At 47.0% G+C, this 24,093-nt stretch overlaps 1 protein-coding gene across 2 annotated transcripts in view; it reads right to left on the bottom strand.

Moving 5' to 3' along the window:
* Positions 1-24,093, bottom strand: part of GCN2 (protein kinase family protein) — a 352,386-nt gene that overhangs the window by 74,144 nt on the left and 254,149 nt on the right. Inside the window, exons 15-19 of one of the 2 annotated variants that reach the window (XM_087391372.1) lie at positions 23,863-24,008; positions 23,346-23,592; positions 18,393-18,648; positions 17,955-18,051; positions 17,587-17,667 (exon numbers count right to left, since the gene is read on the bottom strand). In XM_087391372.1, the coding sequence (XP_087247498.1) occupies positions 17,587-17,667; positions 17,955-18,051; positions 18,393-18,648; positions 23,346-23,592; positions 23,863-24,008 (827 nt within the window). The remainder of the gene's footprint in view (positions 1-17,586; positions 17,668-17,954; positions 18,052-18,392; positions 18,649-23,345; positions 23,593-23,862; positions 24,009-24,093) is intronic. The other variant, XM_087391373.1, reaches the window with a different exon arrangement.

The following is a 24,093-nucleotide window of genomic DNA, read 5'->3' as shown; positions in this document are numbered from 1 at the left end:
GGAGATTTTGGATAGCATTACAACATGGCATATATGGAGGGCCAGATGTACGGAGGCGATGGATGGTTCACAGGTTCATCCCTTCCAATCTATGGCCAGTATATGGACTGATACTCTCCATACTCTGATGACCATCTAGTCGAGCATGCCAGATCCTCCATAGCAGCTACTACCAGGAGGGCTACCTTCTTCAGAGTTATGAGAGGATCTCCCTTCTCTGAGTCTCTTCAGGGTTGAGGTGGCATTCTCAGCCTCCACCCCTTCAAATTTTGTTAGCTCTTTTTGAGCTGTTTATTTTCTTCTCATGCATGGCATGTTGTACTCCCGCATTAGAGCTTTGCTCTTGCGGTTTTCAATCATACTTAATGAAGTCATCCTTTTGAAAATAAAATAAAATTAGGACCGTTCCATCTTCACGGCCTCTCTCAGGAACTCCTCTTTTTTTTTTTTTGCAAAAAAGAGACTTCTATTAAGTATTAAAGAAAACCGTTAGAGCAAGCTCCATACGGGAATACGGGATACACCATGCAATGCATGAAAAGCTCAAGAGCCAAAAAGAAAGGATTGGGGCTGATAGTGCCATCTCAATCCGGCAGCAACCTCCAAGAAAAAGGGAGAACCCCTCCAAACTCGAAGAAATACAGTCCTCCTAGAAGAGGCTGCCTGTGAAGGGCCCTGCATGCTACCCATATGGCTATCAAAGTGTGAACTGTGTCACTCCAAATACCAGTGAACACCTGTGATGGGTGTATCTCGGTGTCATCCAAGGCCTCTGTGCATTTGGCTCTCAAAATGTGCTAAGAAAAAATGCTAGCATAAATCTCCCAAGAGATGTCCACTGAAACATGTGAGGCTCTGAAAGGAACATGTGGTACATCCTGAAGAGAGCAGGGATCTATCACCTGTCGGCGGATTGAGAGTGCCCAAGAAGAAGGCTCACCCTCATAAAACACCTCGGGCCTAGTAAGGGATAACCATGCGACTGAGCCCCAAGTCATGAAGAAAGGGGAAGTATGAAAAATGCTGAGTATTCGAGCAACTCCTTTCCAAAATATTCTCACTTGATTGCAGTCCCAAAGGCAATGTCGCACTGACTCCTCTGCAGAATGACAGCGAGGGCAAGTGGGATCAGCCCCAAATCGTGATCTCCACAGGTTCACTGCAATCCCTCCATGAATAGAAAGCCAAAAGAAAAGAGTGATCTTTCTATTGTCATGCTTCGCTCTATGTCACAAACCTTGCTATAACATTATCGATCGACAAAATCCTTGTATGCATACGTTCAATGATTAGGGTGGCTTCTCGATGGACGTAATCTTCATACACAATTATTATCTTGTTTGGTATATGGCTTCTTGTACACCATGTGTCCTAGCCACTATGGTACTTGCACCCGAGGAACCCCAACTGAAAGGCAAGTGATGTATTGCAGACGTCCTTGGGGACGATAAAAAATCCAGCGTTTTTTAACATCAATGCTCTTATGCAGCTATTGGTGTAGCTATGGTTTGGAAGACCTTCGAGGATGTCAATCCCAAGACATTATGGCTTTCACAAACCCGCTGCCGGTCTAGGGATTGCATCACTCAGCTCATTAGACCAATCAGGAATTTTTTATGGAGTGGACTTGATGGCACGGCAGATGTTGCAGCGAGGGTGGCTTGCAAAACCATTATTCTCCCTACTTGGGAAGAGGACCTTAATATCATTGACCCGGACTTGCAGTGCAGGGCATTGCTTTGTAAGGTGGTGGTGAGGGGACTCATGCCTGGGTAGGAACCTTGGAAGGATTTCTTTTTTGGACGCATTCATGCTTGCACACCTACCTTAGGAGATGATTGGGTGGACAGCCCTTGCTGGATTTTTACTTCTGCCTCTCTCAGGTCTCTTGCCTCTCCTCTCATGACTGCCATCCTCAAAGCTTGGGGGAGCTTCAGGAACACTCTTCGAAGGGTTCCGCCCTCTACCCTTGAAGAGATTGATAGGCAACCAATCATTTGAAACGATAGTATACTTGATGAGCATGGCAGACCTCTAGGCACTTCCCATTATATGCAGTGGTCTGGATGGGAGAGAGGCCCCACCTACACAGTAGGCACTTGGAAGGCTTTTATCAGGCTACCTGAGGATCACAGGCTACAGTCCATGAGTCACCTCAGAGGGGTAGAACGCAGGATTTAGCAGATAGATGCAGCCATCCCGATGGATTGGACAGTTGAGATGCCTATTACTTCCACCACTTGGATGGGAGCTTTTTCGAGGACAGTAGTTCCTCTACAGGTGATCGCTCTTCGAGGTCTCGGGGAAGATGCTTTGGTCTTTGACGTGGGGATGGAGGTATACTCTCTAGATCCACGGATGATATTCTTCTAGGGGTTGCCTTTCCGCCTGTCAAGATTGCTGGTTTTGTGGACCATGGAGCGTGCTTGCAGTGGTACTTAGACCCCGACCCTCTGCTCTTGGCCCTCGGATCCTGGAGGTTGTGGTTATATGGAGGTGCACCTATCAGGTGGTTGCAGTGGGACCAAGGAGAGTGGGAGTGGATAGATCATAGGCACCGAGAGAGGGGGATTCCCTTATTTCGTTTCACAGTTGGTAATGCCAGGAGATTTCAGCTGAGCAGTAGAGGTTGGATTCCCTCCAGAGCCCCCCATTGGGATAGCTTCTTCATCACCGCAGATTTGCGTAGGAATTTCTAGAGGCGGCTCTGGAAATCCCTTTGAAAGAACACACAAACCAGGCCGTGGCCAAGAGAACTTGGTTCACTACAACAACTCTAGAGGCAAGGTCGAGTTTGGCTGAGCTCCAAAAAAGGATCTTTTTCCTTATACTTCTAGTATTGGGGCAAACTGCTGTGCTACAGAGATGCCCAATCCTACCTGGCATCCCAAATATCTGACAGGAACACCCCTCTAAATCCAAGAAAAGCCAAAGTCAACTCCCCAGCTTCGAGTGTCCTCATCACTGATCCAAAAGCCAAAGGATTTATGCCAATTAATGTGTGCCCCTGCAGTTGAGCAAAAAATATCCAAGGCTGTCCGGAAAGAATCAAGTGACTGCGAAGAAACCTCAATAAAAATAGCAGTGTCATCAGCCAACTCATAGTCAAAAAGCTCCTGCTCCTGTCTCAAGGGCAATCTCAACCCATAAAGCTCAGCCTGAGATCTAAGAAAGATACTCATAGCTTTTGCCACAAAGGGAAAGAGGAAGGGGGCTAAAGGGCATCCCTGACGAACTAATCTGGAAATCTGAAACCTGTCACCCCTTACCCCTCCAATCAAAACCTGGCTGTGGGCTGATCTATAAAGGGAGGCCACCCCTCTTATCCATGCATCTAAAAATCCAAACCGTAGAAGAGTGCCCTCAAGAAAACCCCAATCTACTCTGTCATAGGGTTTCTCAAAGTCCAGGAGTAGATTTGCCAGCCTCTGCCCGCTCTCTGCATAGCCCACTCTGTGGCTTCCCAAAAGGAAAATATATTATCAAATATGCTCCTGCCATGCACAAAGCCTGTCTGAGTATCATGGATGAGGTCTGGAAGAAGGGGCTGCAACCGGATGCTGATCGCCTTGGCTAGGATTTTGTACAAAGTGCCCAAAAGAGTGATGGGTCTCCAATGGGATACAAAATTCCTGTTGCCACCTTTCGGGATAACGTGTATGAGTCCCTCGGTCGGTGAGTCTGGCATCTCACCCGAGTCCCAAATGCCCTCCAGGGCTGAAGTAATATGATCACCTATCATATCCCAAAAGGCTGTAAAAAAAGGAGTAAGACCATCGGAACCAGGGCATTTGCCCTTATGAAGGGCGGAGAGAGCACTCTTGAACTCTGTGTTGGTAAAGCGTGCATCAAGTGAGCATATCATCTTTGGTGTGACCAACACAAGTAAACTCTGCCAAATCTCATCTCTAGCCACATCTCTGGCCTGTGTGTCAAGATCTGCGAAAAGAAGGGAGGCATAGAAAGCTGTCGCTAAGTGCATGACGGTATCCAGATGAGACTGCAAAACGCCGTCAGAGTCAATAAGCTGCTTGACACTCTCTCTACTATGTCTGGGACCAAGTGTAGAGAAAAAGTGTTTATTGACTCTCCCTCCCATCTGTATCCAAAAGGACTCCCGTGCATGGAAGGCATACTCTGCTCTCTGATCAAGCAATGTCTGCAAGTGAGCCCTTGCCGTAGCAAGGCGCTCCTGTACCCAAGCATCTGATGGTCGTTTCTAGTCCTCCCTCTGCAAGGCTGCCAACTGCCGACGGATAGCAATCTCCCGCCTGAGTACCTCACCTCGCCGAGCACTAGCAACGGAGTGATAAAAGTTGCTGATACTGGCAAGTGCTGTGGCCACATGTGAAGGACCGGCCACCCTCCCCTGCATGCGAGAAACCCAGATCCTAGGCTGCTAAGGAAGGTACAGCCTGATCCTGGGGTGGAGTCGAACAAGGCTCCTGAATACTAGTCTCCTCAGAGGCTCCAAGGGGGTAGCCTCCGAAGCGGTGGATGTGTGATCTGAAGTAGAGGGCCTAACCGCGATCGGAACCCACCGTGGACCAGAGGTAGTGCGGGGTGCAAGAGGGACTCGTGTAGCCCTAGGAGGGGGGGGAGCCCGTGTCTGAGGCGGTGCCTATGGAGCGGTAGGTCCTGCTCCTGCTCTCTGTCGTAAGCTAGTACGAGCTGGTTGCTTTTTGAGCCTCTTTTTCTTCTTTGGGCAATCTCTGGCGAAGTGCCCCGAGGATCTGCAAATCCTGCACTGGTTCTGCCGACCTGCAACCTCAAATCTCTAGTGGAAGAAGGACCCATCGGGTCGCTGTAGCATGATGTGATCATCTGAAATATTAGCGTCGTGGACAATGACCCTAACCCTGGGTACCCCATGCATCCTGACCGCCTCAGCAACCGAAGAGGGCTCGCCAGGAAGAGGGGGGTTTCCATTTTCCGAGCAAAAACCCCCGAGCAACGAGCGGACAAAAGGTGGGAGGGGTCAAAATATATAGGCTCTAGTTATTTTTGGGGAGCAAAAAATTCCAAATTATTTCAAGGAATATGTAAGTAAATATGAAACATTCATAAATAGATATAGATATAAATATACCTTTATATAATATACATATATAATGTCCAAGTGGTGACTTATTTTATGACTTTCAAAAATCCTTTCTTTTCCTTTCACCATTGCTTGGATCATGAAATTTTGAGCAAATATCCTCTTTACGGTTCCTTGGGATGACCTAAGAAAAATAAATAGTACCTTTTTAATAGACCCTCTAAGTGTATTTTGCCAGATGAATATGGTTTAAAGAGCTTGCCCCAACCCTATTCCGCCGGTGAAATACCCTTGGAGAGCCTACGCAGAAGGGGTAATAACTTTTGCTCCTTAGCTCAGATTGAGGAGCTGTAAAAAGGAAAAATGTTTAAAATTTAATGATCTATGCAATGGTAGGCTTAAAATTATACTTTTTATAGTTATAAAAGAGAGAAATTAAAAATTTCAAGATGTATATGAGAGTTATAACTTCTCCCTAATTCATATTATGGTAGGAAGGAGTTCAGTAGAGATCACATTTCCTTAAAAGTACTTAGGTTTAGAGAATTGGGAATATTTTTAAAATCCCTACCTTGCCTTCCCATATTTGATAATGTATTAGAGATTAATTTATGATCGATTATAATGGCTTTAAGTATGAGGTTTCTAATATCTTTTTCCTACTCATCCAAGGAATATGGTATACATTGTTATATGAGAGCTTCAAATATGGGATTGCTAAAGATTAGGGAAAGTATTTTAAATTGATTGAATTACCATAATACTCAAAAGACAGTATGGTAGGGAGGCATTTATAGGAGTTTCTAAATTGTTCACTATTTGTTCATATATAGATGATGTTCTCTAAAATGAGGGTTATAATGAAAAATAAGTAAGTATATGGTTCCATAAATGAGAAATTAAGAAAGAATTGTATATTCCTTTGAGAAATATACAAGCATGGTTGGTGTCAAAAAGTATCGCTCGGACTTTTCTGCTCGTAGGTTTTTGCTCGGAAACTATGCACATCCCCAGGAAGAGGGGGGATCTCTGCTACCACACCAAACCTCTCGCCAATAGCTGAAAGAAGCCGGTGATAAACTGAGGGGAGACCAAGGAACCTGATGAAAACAGAAACTCCCTGCTTGTTCTCTTCAACTGGGTCAAAGCCCAGTTGAAAGGGAAACAAAAAAATCCTCCTGTAGCCTAGAAATAGAAACCCGGCCTGTAGCAGGTCTCTCGTGATGTCCGAGAAATCTAGGCGACCTGAAAGAAACCTCGTTCCAACAAACGAACATCCTTAAGGTGGGGGGCGAGTTCCTAAGGAAGCGCCGCAAGCATCCAATCTCTAGCTTGTGACCTGGAGGGGTGGGAGCCATGGATGCGTGCGAAGAGAGTCGTGGAACACTCATGCTCCAAATCCTTTTGCAACTGCTGTAGCTCGCCTTTGAGAAAGTGACGGTTCTCGCGGCCGGTGTGGGCAGTAACGGATTGACTGAGTGGGAACCCATTTGTCAATCGAGGTAGAAAAGGCCGATTTAAACGCAAGGAAGAACTCCGTCCGCTTTCCTGTAGCCCAGGAGACCCCTAAAGGATAAAAGGGTACTCCAGATGAGGGAAGAGGGTGAAAGGAAGGAGGGAAAGAGAGGATGAGCAGAGGAGTCGTCAGCAAATAGGGGGGGCAACAAGAGGAGAGGAGGGAGAGGAGAGGAGATGGGGATAGAGGAGAGGAGGAGTGGAGGAGAGGGGGGGGCGAAGCAAAGAAAGAGCGGGGGGGGGGGAGGCGGGGGGAGCAGCAGGTAGGGGGGAGGGGAGGGAGGAGGCAGCGCGCGGGGGGGGCTGCAGTAGCGAGGGAGGGGAGTCAGGGAGGGAGGCGAGGGGTAGCGGGGAGGGGAGGGAGGAGAAGCAAGGAGGGGAGGGAGGAGGCGGGGGGAGCAGCAGGTAGGAGGGAGGGGAGGGAAGAGACAACGCGCGGGGGAGGAGGCAGCGCGCAGGGGGGGCTGCAGCAACGAGGGAGGGGAGTTGGGGGGGGAGGGGAGGGAGGGGGCAGCAAGGAGGGGAGGGGAGGGGAGGGAGGAGAAGCAAGGAGCGGAGGGAGGGGGCAGCAAGGAGGGGAGCAGGAAGGAGGGCAGCAGGAGTAGCGGGGAGCAGCAGCAGTGATGTAAAACCACGTGAAGGGCATTGGGAAGCAAGGTGCCCAAATTTCTTACATTCAAAGCATGCCCTCTCAAGAACTCTTGCAAGGAGACATGCTCAGAAGTTTGTCCACGAGTCTCATAGCAATGGTAGGGGGTTAGGCCTTCAAGAACCACCCTTTCATGACAACATCATTAGGTTGCATGGACATCTTCGCCGCCAAGACCCTTAAACTTTTCTAACTTGAAGGTCCGCAGAAATTCCGCCCTCAGATCTACGCAAGTCTAGAAGTGATCAGGGGGAAATTGATTGTACTACACATCTGTCGCATCCTCCAAAGACAACGGAAAGATATACAGAAAAGCATGCTCATTCTCTGCATCTTTAGCTTTACATGCCGTGAGGAATTTTCTCACATGAGCTTCTGCATCCTCATGGAGTTGGCCCTTGAACTTCTGAGTTTTCACATGGACTTTGCTGAATAACTCATGGCGGATGTGACACCCGTGGGATTGAACATGGTGCAGCAGTTGAAAGGGCCTCCTGATGGAGCAGTACTAAGTGTGGGTGCATACAATGGAGAGGTTGATGAGACAACACCTCCTACAGAGGACAACAATGGTGAAGTCACCACACTGATGTAGCCATAGAGAAAGTGTACATGGATGGTCTTACATATACGGAAGGCCCCGGTGTTGTAGAAGCTGAGGGCGAGCACATAGAAGATATGGAGGTTAGAGACGTTGCAAGAGAAGTTGGGAAAGAGAGGGATGGAGTCGAAGCCATGTTTGATGCGTTAGGGAAGGAGAGAGAGAGTGGAAAAGGAAGCATAGATGTAGATGAAAAAGGATGTGGAACATTCATGTAAGGTAAGGACATGACCGGGGCAAAACGAGCCCCCACCGGTGGGATGGATGTAGAAGCAAGACTTGACAGGAACCTTGAGTTATGAATAATAGATGAGATAGGAGCTTGACCAGCGGATGTTGAGTCCAATGCAGGAGTCACCATTTCCGCAGAAGTGGCTGTTGATAAAGACATTGTTGCAAGAGGAGAAGGGGGACTGTCTTGATCTTGATGAGTTCCTGACGAGCCTTCATCCTTCGTACCTTCCTCTTTCACCCGCTCTCTACTTTGCACTTCTTCTTCAGAGTCCTGATTTGACCACTAGGGATCTTGCCTATTCAAGTCAATGAGAGCTTCAATGAAGTTGCTCTGGCGACTGAGTAGATGGGTTCACTTCGTGCTCGGCTGGAGGACTTCTCAAACTTCTGTTGCATGTAATGCTTCTTATACCGTGTTCGATCTACAAGGAGCCTTCTCTCCACTCTTCTCAAGTACCTTCTTGTTCTCTCACTCGCTCCCTCAAGAGTGTCAGAACTACTGGGCACAACATCTCTCTCCTGAGGCCCTAAAACACCACTTCACTCTTTGCTACTCAACACCCATAGGTCCCACTGTGATTGCCATAAATTGTCTGAAGGGGGGGTTCCTCTCCCTTCCGGAGGTGTTACCAGAGGCCAAAGGCCAATGGTGTTAGGAGCAACAATCATCATGCGCGCGAGAGTTGTGAACAACTGCATATGCTAGGGAGATAGAAATGACAAGAGAGTGACCAAGTCGGCCGAAGTACACAAGTCACTGAAATGGACAACAGAAGTCAAAAGCCACAAGCCACAAGCCACAAGTCACAAGAGGTGGCCATGTCTATCAAAGCACGCAGGTCCATCCCCCCATAGTGGACACAGCTACAACGGGCGAGCTTGTAGATCAAGCCTCTATCTCTCCTCACACTGTCCTCCCGGGTGAGCTTGTAGCTCAAGCCTCTATCTCCCCTCATACTCTATTCATCCTCCCTCACGAATGCCAAATGCATGTTCCTCTCCTCCTCCTCCATCCTCATCCGCTGTGCCTTGGTGGGTCCGTCTCCTCACTAAGAATCTCCTCCCTTCCTCCTTGTTGGTGGTCCTTATGTCTCCCTTAGCCGTTGCGCCGCTCGGTCTCTTGATGGCTTCGGCAACTTCCTGACTTGCCAGCCTCTTGTAGTCACAGCCGTGTAAATACTTCATGTGCACTCCTAATGCATTTGACTGCTCCAAGTGCATCTGTCACAGCGTTGTGAACTGGCCCACCTAACAACGTCCGTTGTCATGTGCACCTATTAATGCATCTGACTGCTCCATGTGCACCGCCTGACATGAAATCGCCTTGTGGTATGCTACTCCTTGGATCAACATGTGGTTGACCTGTGATCGACATATGGTTGACATGTGGTCAACACATGGTCGACAAGTGACTACTTGAGAGTTTCTTTCTATTCGCCCTTTTTCTTTCATATTTTATCTAGACACATGAGTGCACATTTTTATTAATAAATCTTGACAATATTACATTGTTTGTTGCTACCATCCATACCACTTGGTCCCAACAAGACCTAAGGGCACCGCCAAAACCCCATATCGAGATCCAACCTTCAAGATAAAGCCATTCCGATAATTATAATGTCAATAATACAGTTCATCACATGTGACATGGCCATGTCAATACTAATAAATTGTACATAATTGTAAGCTTCCTGGTAAGTTTCAATATGTATGGATACCCCTCAAAGAAGCCTCTTCGTCCATTGTGTATTTAACGCCAGATGGTTCTTAAACTTCAATAGGTATTGGATGCTCCTTGTTTGCAGGTAACCTTCTCTTGATGGTAAAGAATCTTCTCCAGTTTCAATAACTCAATTACATCCTCAAGTTTCGGTTCTTCTTTGATTAGAGATTGTGATAAAGGTTATCCTTTATAAGCCTTCGAATTGCTCATATGAAAAGTTTCCCTCTAACCTTATGTTCCAAGAATCTGGTAGTATCAGCCTATAAGTAAGCCGATTTTCACCTTGAAAAGGTACTTCTTTCACTTGAAAAAGGCCCATAGTACTTCACCTAAACTTCACTGCCACCACTAAGAGGGACATGGATCTTTCCATGAGTTGTGTCCAGATTCAAAGAGAATCAATAAGCCTATAGACTCACTTGGATGGAGGAGGTGGCTTGCAGCAAATAGCTGCAAAAGGGTTCTCTATCACATATTACTTTGCATGTTGCTCCCCATTTTATGTTGAGAAAAAAAAGATGGGTCCTATGGTTGTCATACTTGAACCTCATGGCAACATTCTATTCATTAAATCAACAAGTCTGATGTCCGGTTCAATCATCTGATACCCATCCCGAATGTGGGCCAACAGGTGCAAATAATGAGAGGATGCCAATGCTGCTTCCAACAAGCTGAATGGACCAATACTCCTATCATATTCTACATGTAACTCTGACCTGGTGTAACAGAATTGTAAATTATCCCTTTAAAGGCATCTGACCCGCACCTGAGCATCCTTTCTACTGTAGTTTGTGCTAAAAGAACACCCTGATTTGGGATGAGATCCATGACTCCAAATCAGTAGATGTCAATTCCTCGATAGTTGCTAGGATATGAAGTGATTAGAAGCCCCTCATCCTCAAATAGCTGGTGGGGCAATGCCATAGCCAAACATTCTGCCATGACTCATTTCTTGAGCTAGAGGGGGAAGTCGTCCGATATCCCCCAATAGAAGTTAGAATATCAAAATTCCAGTCGATGAGCTGCTGCTCCTCCCCGTGAGCTACTGCCCCCCCCTCTCCCTCTCTCAGCCAGCCCCCTCTCCCTCTCCCTCTCCCTCGCTGCCCCCCCTCTCCCCCCTTCGCTGCTCCTCCTCTCCCTCCCCTCTCGCCAGCCCCCTCTCCCTACTCCCTCACCCTCCCTCTCCCCTTCCTCCTCCCCCCCCTCCCTCTTCCCCCCCCGCTGCCCCCTTCCTCTCCCTCCCTGCTGCCCCTACCTCTCCCCCACCCATCAGCCCCCCCGCCCCCCTTCTCCTCCCCCGCCCCCTCCCCCGTCATCCCTCTCCCCCCCCCCCGCTGCCCCCCTCCCCGCTGCCCCCTTCTCCTCCGCCCTCCCTCTCCCCCGCCAGCCCCCCCACCCCCTTCTCCTCCCCCGCCCCCCTCCATCGCCCTCCCTCTCCCCCCCCCGCTGCTCTCCCCCTCCCCCATCCTTTCCTCTCCCCCGCCCTCCCTTTCCCTCCCTCCTAACCCGCCCTCCTTTCCTCTCCCCCTCCCCCTCCTTCCTCTCCCCCGCCCTCCCTTTCCCTCCCTCCTATCCCCCCCCCCAAGGAGACCCCCCCCCAAAAAAAAAGAAAAAAAAAGAGAGAGTTAAATTTAAAAAAAAAAAAACCTCCTCCCTCTCCCTCCCCGCCCCCTTCCTTCCTAACTCAGCTCCCCACGCATCCCCCTCAGCCTACCTCCGTCTCCCCCTTCAGTCTATCCTCTCCTTCCCTTCCCCTCTCTCCTACCCTCTCTTTCTCCTCCTTCCTGCGCCCGCGTTCAGGGCGTCTTGGGCAGTAGTTTCACAGACAGAGCTTTTTCAGTGTTGGAATCGGACTTTTCACATCGATTGGCAAATGGATCCCCATTCAGCCAATCTCCGTCCACTTCCACCGGCCGCGAGAACCGTCATTTTTTCAGAAGACAAGTTCCAGAAACTCAAGAAAGATGTGGAATTAGAGGGCTCCACATCACTTTTCACCTGCATCTTTGGGTCACACCCTTCCAGATCATAGGCTAGAGATTGGATGCTAGCGGTGTTACCAAGAGACCTTGCCCCACACCTTAGGGATATTCGACTTTTGGGATGTGGATTCTTCCAAGTGGTTTTCGACTCCCACGAGTCCACAGCCCTTGTTCTCAAAGCTAATCCCCTGGCTTTGCGTTCGAGGAGGATCTTTCTTTTACCCTACACCTTGGGCTTCGATCCGGTCGAGGAGGACAGGCAGGTCACATCATTGTTCATTAGATTTCCTGGTCTTCCTCGGGTCTACCATCGACTGCTTGCCACTATCGGAGCCACATTCGGAGTGGTCACTGAGATCCCCTCCCTTCTTGGCATGCCTTCGTCTCCTCTACTAGGTCGGGTAAGCCTTTCCATCCAGCATCCTCCTGTCGATGAGGATAGTCAGCTGGGACTTACATGGCCTAGGCGGAGTTCCACACCGTCGCCGTAGGCAGCTGATTCGGAACCAGCTTCATCCAGGTGTCACTGGAGGTGCTATTGATATCCTTTTTATCCAGGAACACAAGCTGGATGCCAGTGATTGCTCTAAGTCTGGCAAACTGCTTTCAGGACATACCTTCTAGTCGCCTGCTATGGGCACAAGGGGAGGTACTTGCATTTCAATCTCTCTTTCTATTCTGCCCTTGGTTGCTGGTCATGGTATTATCTCCCCTTCTAGAGCTCAATGAATCATTATTTTGATTGGAGGGCGTAAGATTGGTCTTCTCAATCTTTATGCTCCCAACAACAGAGGGGAGCGGATCTCCTTTTGGAAGGAGTTACTCTCTTGGGCCCCCATTGCAGATTCTTGGATCATTGGTGGCGACTTCAACATGGTTGAGTTGCTTTCAGACAAAAAGGGAGGCAGACAGTGTGGACTTCATTCTTTGGAGAGGGCAGCCTAGGATGCCTTCCTCTTTCAGTTCAGTGGTAGGGACACTTGGTTGGATGATGTGTTTCATATTATGCCACAGTCACTCCTGTACTCTTGGTCGAACAGGAGAATACACATGCCCATTCATGCACGGATTGACAGATTTTATGTAGACGATTGGGCACTTGACACAGGAGGATCTGTATGCATTTCTACTGGGGTTTCCATCTCAGATCATTTTCCAGTGGTGTTGCAGATTCTTGCGCCTCATCGAAGAGGACGCTCTGCCAGTGTCAGGATTCCGGATGCTTTTTATGTAGAGGAGAGCCTCACAGAGGATATTTTACAGATTTGGGTGGATCTGTCCACCCATCTCAGGTAGCTGCACCCTTATCCAGAATTAGTGACTATTATCATACAGTCGTTGATTCTAGGAGACGTGAGATTGGTATACACCAGCAGTTAGCGTCCCTTCAGAGGGAAGAGCAGAAGAGGTCCACAGATGCTTGGATTCAAGAGCGCTTTGCTGCAGCAAGGGCTCATTTGCAGACATTGTTGGATCAGAGAGTAGAATATGCCTTTCATGCACAGGAATCCTTTTGGATTCAGATGGGTGGCAGGGTCAACAAACACTTTTTCTCTACTCATGGGCCCAGACATAGTAGAGATAGTGTTTCGCATCTTGTTGACTCAGACGGGGTGTTACAGTCAGATCCTGATGCTGTCATGCGTGTAGCTTCAGACTTTTTTGCATCCCTTCTTACTGCAGATCTAGGCACACAGGTCATTGATGATGCCAGAGAGGTTATTTGGCAGTGTATCCCTGTATTGGTGAAGGATGAGATGTATGTTTCTCTGGATGCACCTTTCACCAATGCAGAATTCAAGACTGCATTACTTGCCCTTCACAAGGGCAAGTACCCAGGTTCAGATGGACTTACCCCCTCCTTTTTTATTACTTTTTGGGAGCAGATTGGTGATCACATTACATCAGCTCTGCAGGGTGTGTGGGACTCTGGTGAGAAGCCGGACTCACTTACAGATGGTCTCATTCATCTCATCCCAAAGGGGGGTAATAGGAATCTTGTGTCTCAATGGAGACCCATCACTCTATTGGGCACTTTTTACAAGATTCTGGCGAAAGCTATCAGTCTGCGGCTACAGGTTTTTCTTCCAGATTTGATTCATGACACGCAGACAGGGTTTGTGCATGGCAGAAGTATTTTTTATAATACTTTCTCATTTTGGGAGGCGTCAGAATGGGCCATGCAGAGCCGCTAGAGATTGGCCATTCTACTCTTGGACTTTGAGAAAGCTTACGACAGAGTAGACTGGGATTTTTAAGAGGGTACTCTATCTTGCTTTGGTTTTTCAGATGCATGGATTAGAGGAGTATCCTCTCTCTACAGATCATCAGCCCATAGCCAGTTGCTCATTGGGAGGGTAAGAGGGGATAGGTTTCAGATTTCCAGATCCGTCTTCCAGGGATGTCCTCTTGCCCCGTTTCTTTTTCTGTTTGTGGCGGAAGCTATGAGTATCTACATTAGATCTCAAGCTGATATTTATGGGCTGAGGCTTCCTATCCGTCGGGAAGAAGAGCTCCTGGATAGTGAGTTGGCAGATGACATGGCTGTCTTTTTGGATGCCTCCCCCAGGACACTCACTTCCTTCCGGACAGCCTTGGATTTGTTTTGCACGGCTGCAGGTGCACACATTAATTGGCATAAATCCAGTGGTTTTTGGATTTGCGAGGATGACACCCCGGATTGGGTTAATGATATTGGCTTCACTTGGGTACAGAAGGGCATCTCCGTCAGATATTTGGGCTGCCAGGTTGGGGTGGGCATCTCTCCTTCACAACAGTTTGCGCCGGTGTTGGAAAGCATCAGAAGAAAGCTCCTTTTCTGGAGCTCAGCCAAACTTGACTTGGCCTCCAGGGTGGTGGTGGTTAACCAGGTTCTTCTAGCCACAGCATGGTTTGTATGCCACTCTTGGGATTGTATCACTCAGCTTAAGAGGCCTGTACGAAACTTTTTATGGAGTGGTCTAGATGGCACAACTGATGTTACAGCCAGGGTGGCTTTAGAGACCTTGATTCTTCCTACAAGAGAAGGGGGTTTGAATATCATCGACCCAGATCTACAGTGCAGAGCTTTACTCTGCAAGTTCGTTGTGAGAGGGCTTATGCCAGGGCAAGAGCCTTGGAAGGATTTTTTTATTAGATGCATACAGTCTTGCATTACCACTTCAAGAGAGGATTGGACACACAGTACTAGATGGGTTTTCACCACAGCCCACCTCTGGTCTCCCTCTTCCCCTCTTATGGTTGCTATCCTGAAAGCATGGGCCAGCTTCAGGAGTACTCTTCGCAGGATTCCCCCATCCACCCGTGAAGAGATTGAAAGGCAGCCTATCATGTGGAATGATAGGATTTTGAATGAGCTTGACAGACCACTTGGAGCTTCTCCTTACATGCAGTGACCAAGATGGGAGAGGGGCCCTGCATCTACAGTGGGAGCATGGAAAGCCTTCAGGAAGCTTCCTGCAGACCGACAGGCCCAGATGGTTCTTAATCTCAGAGGGAGTGCAGGGAGAGTCCAACAGATTGATGCAGCCTTGCCCTTGGATTGGGTGGACACAGATGACATGCCTATTACTTGCTCCACCTGGATGGGGGCATTTTCCAGATTGGGAGTTCCTTTATAGGTGATTGCTTTTCTTGACACACATGAGGATGCCTTAGTTTTTGATGTTTCTTCGGGGGTAGGCTGTCAGATCCACAGACGATATCTTGTTGGAAGTACCATTTCAGCTAGTCAGGATAGTAGGCTTCATGGAGCATGGCTCTCTTTCACAGTGGTACTTGGATCCTGACCCGTTTTTCCTCGCCCTTGGCTCATGGAGGCTGTGGCTCTATGGAGGTGTCCCAATTAAGTTTTTGCAGTGGGACCCTGGGGAATGGGAATGGATAGATGAAGGGCACCGAGAGAAGGGCATCCCCTTCTTTCGTTACACGGTCTAATGCCAGGAGATTCCAGCTCAGCTGTAGGGGTTGCAGGCCCACCAGAGCTCATCACTGGGAGAACTTTCAGATTCCTGTTGACTTGCAGAAATTTTTTTGGCAGAGACTCTGGAAATCCCACCGGAATAGAAAAATCACTCTCTTCTTTTGGCTTTCTATTCATGGTGGGATAGCAGTAAACCATTGGAGATCCATGTTCGGAGCTGACCCTTCTTGCCCTCACTGCCTTTCTGCTTTCGAGACAATACAGCACTGCCTTTGGGATTGCAGACAGGCGAGAATCATATGGAAGGGGATTGCAAGACTTTTCAGCACTTTTGTTCGCCTACCTTTCTATATGACCTAGGGATCAGTGGCTTGGCTTACTCTTTCAGGGCCCCAGGTATTTTTTGAGAGACTTGATTCCTCTTGGGCTCTTCACATCCGACGACACCTTGTGGAGTCGTGCTCTCTAGAGGATGTTCCGGCCACTCTTTTCAGGGCTGCTCACTTCTCGGTCGACTCTCCATGGGAGATCCTAGCTAGCATTGCAGCATGGCACATTTGGAGAGCCAGATGCACTGAGGCTTTGGAGGGTTCTCAGGTTCACCCTTCTCAGATCTTGGCCAGTACTTGGACAGATACGATACACACTCTGATGGCCATTTGGGCGACCATGCAAGGATCACATCTCGAGCAGCCTCCTCCAGGAGAGTTACTTTTCTCAGAGATTGGAGAGACTCTCCCTTCTTTGCTGAGACTTCTACAGGGTTGAGATGGCATTTTCAGCCTCAGCCTTGGTTTCTTTCTACCTCATTCCTCTGAGGTGTTTTTTATTACATGCTTAGCATGGTGTATTTCCGCACAGAGCTTGCTCTAGCGGGTTTCTTTCTTACTTAATAGAAGTCTCTTTTTTGGGGGAAAATAAAAAAAAAGCTGGTGGGAAGAACAGATAAAATACTCCCCTTTGGGATATATAGAGACATCCAAGGGCTCTGAAAGGTGCAGGTCCATAGGCTGTAACAGAAGCGGACAAGAATAACATATTCCTCTGGTTTTCTATCAATTGTGGGACTTTAGATTTCAGAAGCGATATGCTCCTACTCTAAACCAAACCTCCATTGGACCATGAATCCAGACATCAGTCTCCAACTCAAAATAATTCCTTGTGCCTGAAAGTGTTCTGGAAGAAAGGCAGCACAAGGGGGGGGGAGGGCTTCACATGCATTTGAGAGGCCGGGGGGCAGGCAGGGAAGGGGGCCATGTGCAAGGGGAGGCAGGGAGTAGGGGGCAGGGGGTTTCAGGCGTATGTGATCAGCAAGGAAAGTTGCAATCCTTGAATAAAGCCAAATGTTTCTCTAGTGATGCTATCATACATGTCAATGAGACGATAATAAAATGGAGTTCCACAGGCATAAGGACATTCCAAGATAGTGGAATGTCTAGAAGGGAAAGAGATACCATTGCTCATCTTCCTCCTGCTGCTCATGATCATGAACTCTGAAAGATGTATCTACCTGCACCAGGCTGAAGGAGGTCTAGCTGGCTAGATCATCATGTTCCCAATCATTCTTCCAACATTGTCAATTGCAGCAAAGTTGAATTAAAGTAGCAAATGATTTGCTTTATATCCATAGGATTATCCCTATAGATAGTTGAGCACGTCATACAGCCTATAAATATTCTGTGTTAAATAACATTAGGGTATCGATATACTTAGCAATGCATAATGAAATACTTGTGTGATATGCTCTTAAACGAGTACCCAAACCATTCTATTGCAACAAGCAAAGCATAGACACAGAGTTGAGCAAAGTGTGAATGTAAAATATAGTCAAATTTTCAATTTAAAACGACTTTTTAAAAAACATTTCGACAGCCCAAGGACAAAAGCTGATGCCTAAGGAACAACAATAAATTTTACACCTGATAATACTCCTCTGGAGCACTAGGACCGGCAGCTTTCCGATAGACCTTAGAGATCTCAAAGCGTTTAGTTGATGTTACCTGAAGTAAGAAAATAAATACTATAAATAATGTCCAAATACACAGATGCTTTTACAAGCCAACAAAACAGAGAAGCCAAATGAAAGAACCAAAGTTCAACAAGCCTTGCCTAAGGACAACCTAGAGGAAAAAGCTGAGGAGCATCTATATAAAATCTATACATACAAAATAATATATATATATACACGCATTGCATGCGTGCATGTGCATGTGTGTGCAAGTGTGAGTGTGCGCATGTGCATGCATGTCCACATGTGTGTTATATCAATGCTTTATTGTTATGTGACCTGATTTGCAGCCACCCAACATGCAAAGCGCGTTCGCGTCTCAGAACGCAGCTCGAGCATTCTCCCAGCTGAGTCGATCAGTCTCACAGCGTGGCTCCTTTAGTAAACACAAAGCACATCAAACTTCTCACAAATCCTCCTTAGGTAGTTATTAAGCACCATTTCAAACATAAATATGAAAGGCATTCAAAACAAGAGATGCAAGCCCAGTTGCAAGTAGATCCTCCTTATTTATTCAATGGGTCACAGTACATGATTCTTTGTATTCGTCATTCCAGAAAGCTAAAAAGGATCAAGCCATTAAGACAGAAAAACTAGATAGCCATTGAAGGAAGGAATTTTCTCGTTACCACATTTTATTTAACAAATCAGCACATAAAGAGAAATTCACGCTACAGATAAATGTTAGACCAGTCATAAATCCGCTTGTTTCCAGACCTGTGAGATAGACATCCATCATCAACCAAACTCAGATTATGGCTAGTAAAGCGGTGGGCTCCATGAGATGTACAGACATCCTTTACAATTCCAAGTATCTGATCTTGAAAGAATGTCTTTTCAACAGAACCACGATTAAGTTGTTCTCCATTCAGCTTCTGTTCCATCAAAGATATCCTTTCTTCATCAAAAAGAGCTGCTATGATTTGATCTGTTATGTAAGAATGGTCTGCTCTTTGAATAGTTCGCAATACATCTGCACGGGTTCACGAGGAAACTTAGCAATGCTGCAGGAGACACCAAAATATATAAAACTAAATTTTTGGCATGCTTCAAAATGCAATGCAATATCACATATCTAAATTAGCAATTGACCTGCATAAGCATGCAGAAACAACTCACACTAAAGCACTCCATAGCTTAAGAAAAGTAATATCCCCTTTCCGAATCTTCCCAGGTCATCCCAGAAAGATGCATCCATAGAGTCTGGGACTTACCTCACTGGAGACTTCCGAGGCTGGCTCTAGGGTCATCCAGACAACTAGCAGAGAGCGGGGATGACACGTGGTATGCACACATATTTGCATGGCTTGCCAAGCACGATATCCAGATGGACAGGCTTCCCCCCTTCCAGTATAGCATGGACGTGCCTCCCGAGTCGATCCCACGAGATGGGATCAACTGTATCATACGGTTAGACCTCCTCCAACTTCATACATCTTGGACTTGGGGGGGGGGACTAGGAGCTCCCCACCAAGTCCCAGTTCTATCGCGACCACTTCTTGAGAGTATCAGAGGAGGGATTCATCATCAGAACCCATTATCTCGAGGACAGAGGAGTCTCCCATGCACTGAGGAGCCATTGGTCAAATGCAAGTTTCATCCCATCAGTTGAGGATTGAGGTAGGGAGAGCAGCAGGTATACCTAGAGAGCAGCGGGTCTGCACCCTATGTACGCTAGGGGTGGTTGAGATAGAGGAACATTTTCTTTGTGTTTGCCTAGTCTACTATGAGATCCGGGGGCGTTACCACTGTCTCTACCTAGAGAGGAGTGGCTTCAGTCCTCTATCATGACTGATCCATTTCCATGAACAAGTATGCATTGGGCTCTATCTGATGGAGATGCGCCAACATAGGGAGACACTACTGCGACAGATCAGAGAGCAGCAGCCAGCAGGGGATGGCCAGACGATAGGACATAGAGGCTGACCGGCCACAGTGACGCTTCTATATATTTGAGTCAGCCCCAAGACACAACAAAGTGGAGGAGGAGCTAGCCGACATGAGAATAACCTAGATTAGCAGTCGACACGGTACTGTCAAGAGAGGGACGCAGAGACCACATGCGTGATAGAGAGTGCCCATAGCACATTCTATTGAGGTCCGACCTATCACACCTTTCCTATTGAGGTTCCTCCACTATTAGATGTAGTCCGGTTTGATGGAGTTCTTCGTGTTACAGTCAACCCTAACATGTCTTATGATCACATCACGCTGTAGAGACCAAATCGGCTTTGACAAAGGTTTGAGGATTACTAGTTTTGAGGATCAATGTCGCATTTGCAAACTCTTTGGGTGTTTTGCTAGAAGGGATTGCCCAAAGAAGAAAAAGAGGCTTAAGAAGAAAATAAAGAATGTCCCTCCCTCGATACGGTTTTTCTTTTGATCTTGCTCCTCCTCATTAGATCCTTAGATAGTGCTACAAGGGTAGAGGCCTCATTTTCTTCTTTGGATTCCCTAGTACAAGCCAAGATTTTGAGGACTCAAGCTCCCTTTCAACTCATGCAGAGCAATGCTTTTACTGCTTAGGTTGATTGTGGATCTGAGTTCATGGTTTCCAATCTTGTTAATAATTCAGCTCATTTAGAGAGGGCATTGACTCCCGCGTTTGTTAACACTCCAGCTCATTTAGAGAGGGCATTGACTCCTACTAGCATGAGACAACATGGTATCATCCTTTCTAAGTTGCTATTTTTTTGGTCAAATAGGAGATGCTTGAGTACCATCCATGCAATTGACAGATTTTATGTGGATGATTGGACTTTAAATAGAGGTGGTACTATTTGCATTGTCCTTGATGAATCTACTTTTGAATCCTATCTGATTATGATTTCTATTTTTGAGAATCACACTCATGCTTGGTCTGCCACTATTAGGATTCCGTATGTTTTTCATGCAGAGGAGGATCTTTAATTCGGCAGCTATGCAGATTTGGGATTCCTACTAGAAAGATGGTTTGTGCTATCTTCTTCTTTGGCAGCTCTTTTTTATATTAGTGGTTTTATCAGTCCATTGCTAGGACAAGGAGATAGGAGATCCTTAGGCAAGAGATTTCCACTCATCACCAATTGGCAGTCTTGTAAAGGGAGGAACATAAAACACCTTCAAATGCCTGGGTCAACAAGCGCCTTGCTGCAATAAAAGCTCACTAGCAAACTCTCTTGGAGAGTAGAGTTGAGATTTCTTTATAACGTCCGCGGGAGGCCTCGCGGGTGTATGGGACAAATTGCACAAAAAGAAAAGTTCATACAAGCCTCAATGGGCTTGTTTAAGCTACCATCATAGCTCATCTAAAACTATTGATCGCTCCCAACCTCACAATGAATTGGGTAATGATACTCTGTGGTCCCTCCTTAACCTTGAATCCAATATCTAACCACCACCGATGACATAATGTCATGGTGTAGCTCTCCTAAGACCTAAGGTCTAACTGCCACTTTAGGAACATTTAATAATCCTAACCGTCAAATGAGTCCAAGGGTGGATCAGTGAGCTAAATCCATAGGTCATCATTAATTCTTTTAACAAGTACAAGTCAACAAGCTAGAGAACACACTCTAGATATTGGCCAAAGTGCAACGCAACGATTCAATTGCCACATTTAAAGGGACAACCTACAAACAAATGAAATGCAATTCAATCTACAAAAACGAGGTAGCACTTCAGTAAAGATCCGAGAAAGACCTACAAATGTAGACCATCTAGATTGATACCTATATAGAAGAGACATTGAATCTCTCTTGATCTATGAGGGAAGGAGCTCAAGGAATGCCTTCTCTAGCCACAACGAGAATATGATGAAGGAGAGGGTTAAGAGAGAAGGGCAACCTGTCTGTAGAAACTGGTGGGGGTACACAAACTCTAAATGCAAGCCAATGAGGGACAACAGGTGCCGCACGTGCAAGGGTGTGAAACACTCTGTCGAGAAGGAGCCACACCAAAAGGCTTTTTGGGCCTTTTCTTCTTCCTTGGGCAATCTCTAGCGACAAACCTAAAGATCTTGCAAATCCAACACTGATCCCGCCTACCCGCAACTTCCAATCTTTGTGGGAAGAGAGAGCCTTCCAGACTCATATTATGGTCATCGGATAAGTTAGGAATAGTGATGACGACCCTAACTTTGGGCCTCGTCAGGATGGTAGCTTCCATTGTGGAAGAGAGTTTACCAATGAGAGGGTATCTGTCACCAAACAAAGGAAGCTCCAATCGAGGCAAAGAGTCCGTGGTAGACCTGAGACAACTAGGGAATCTAATAAGGACTGATGGGACCTTTTGTCCTCCTCCATTGGATCAAAGCATAGTAAGAAAGGTAGAAAAAAATCTTCCTGGAACCAAAGTGCCAAAGAGCTCGACCCGAGCACTATACTTGCGAATCCATGAGAATCAAAAAACCAATATGGAAAAAACCTCGTCCCAATAAACAAACATCTGATAGGTGGGGGGTGAGGTCTAAAGGCAAGGCAATAAATATCCAGTCCTAGCCTGAGTCCTAGAAGGATGGGAACCGTGGATACGTGTGAAGAGATGGTGGAGCTCACCAACTCCACACCCTTCTGAAGCTGTAGCAGCTCGTCTTCAGAAAAGGTGGAAGTTCTCACAGCCACTGGAAGGGGACGAGGATTGGATAGCCATTAGCCAACTGAAGATGGAAGGATGAGTTAAACCAAAATAGGATCCGTCTGTCACAAGATAGAGAAAACTAGGGTGAAGGTAGAGACTGGGATGGAGGGGGAAGGCCATAGAGAGGGAGGGAGGGAACGGGCAGCAAGAGAGGGGAGGGAGGGAGGCGGGGAGGCAAGCAGGGGGTAGGGAGGGAAGGAGACAGAGGGGGAGGGGCAGGGGGGGGAGGGCAGCAGCAGGGAGGGAGAGGGAGGGGAGACAGGCGGACGGGGAGAGGCGGGGGGAGGTAGCAGGGGGAAGCGGAAGGGGAGGGGCGGGCAGGAGGCAGCAAAAGGGAGGAAGGGGTAGGGGAAGAGGCAGAGGGAGAGGAGCAAGGGGGGGGAAGCAGGCACAAGGAAAGGGGCGGGGGGGCAGGCAGCAATTGGAAAGGGAGGGGCAGGTGGGAAGCAGCAGCAGGAAGAGAGGGCAAGGGGAGAGAGGTGGAAGAGGAGGGCAGGGGGAGGCAGCAGAGAGAGAGGGGAGGGCAGCATGGTGGAACGAGCTGGAGCTTTGTCAAACAATGAGAGCTGCACATTTGAAGATTCTAGATTTGCAAAGTTCCAGTATCATTCTGCTCCCTTTGAAAAGTGCAATATAATGTAAGCCTTGGGAAAACATATCTTTAATTCCCAAGCAAAGCCGTGCTAATCAAAAGGTTCGGGTCCTACTCGATGATAAGAAGACACATTTAGAAAATATGAAACATGAGAATTTGCAAGTGTGACATTGGCAAAGTATCACATTATCATGGAATAAAGAGAAGCAGAGTTTATTGTTCTCTTAAAAATATGGACTAGTTTGCTGCACCTACCACACCTTCGAGGAAAGAAATGTTAGCTTCTGCCATCCTTTGTTCTGATTCTTGATCCGGTTGAGTGGAAAGGGATCAATTCCATGACTTCATTTTTGACAATCACCCAGCAAAAGTAACAACTAGAACAAGTTTATGTTTTTTATATTGAGACCTAAAACAGATAGGAGACACCTTTAGCTTGAATCATCCCTAGTACTTACCATCAAGTGCTTCATCCTCCATCCGTGGAGGTAGACTATTTCTCAACACATGCATCGCAGATGGACGGTCAGCAGGATTTGGAGCCATTAGGCTCTGGACTAACGCTGCTTGTTGAGGAAACTTAACTGCCCATGATGAAAGTACCCCCTTATTCTTCAGTTCGCTCAAAACTATACGTCTTTCCATGGCAGTAGAAAAAGGATGCCAGAGTTCAAATAAGATCACTCCAAGACTATACATATCGACCTGCATGTAAAAATAGATTTTCAATGCATGCCAAGACACTAAAGGCATTGGAAAGATGAAGATCAATTAATTGAAAATCTGTGGCTCATAGAAAGGGACAAGCTAGTCCACGCTCTACACAGATTATTGGATAATTAGGATGGCTTGACTACTTAAAAAACATCTTCAACACATGTGACAAGTCCAAAGTTCAGGAATCCAAACATATTTCGAACTTGACTTAAGAATCCATGATATCAAAAGGGCTTAAAGAGGGCACAAAGAGGCTACCTTCTCATCTATATGTGGCCATTCCTGTTCTACTTCTGGGGCTTTATAGAAGTAGGTACCCACTTGGCCGGTCCCATCCAAAGAACCATTTGGATCAGGAGTAGTAAGAGGTTCCCTATCTGTCTGCTCCAGATTTGTGAACTTAGCTGATAAAGAAAGCTGAAGATGAGAGATTATCATTGAGATTTTGTAGAATGCAAACATTCAACTTTTGATGCACAGCCGACATAT

The sequence above is a fragment of the Dipteris shenzhenensis genome, chromosome 20 (genome assembly GCF_047967505.1).
Source record: "Dipteris shenzhenensis isolate YYH24624 ecotype China chromosome 20, Dip_SZ_1.0, whole genome shotgun sequence".
In the NCBI taxonomy this organism is placed as follows: Eukaryota; Viridiplantae; Streptophyta; class Polypodiopsida; order Gleicheniales; family Dipteridaceae; genus Dipteris; species Dipteris shenzhenensis.
The sequence above is the reverse complement of the archived record's forward strand: the minus strand, read 5'-3'. Positions and strand labels throughout refer to the sequence as shown.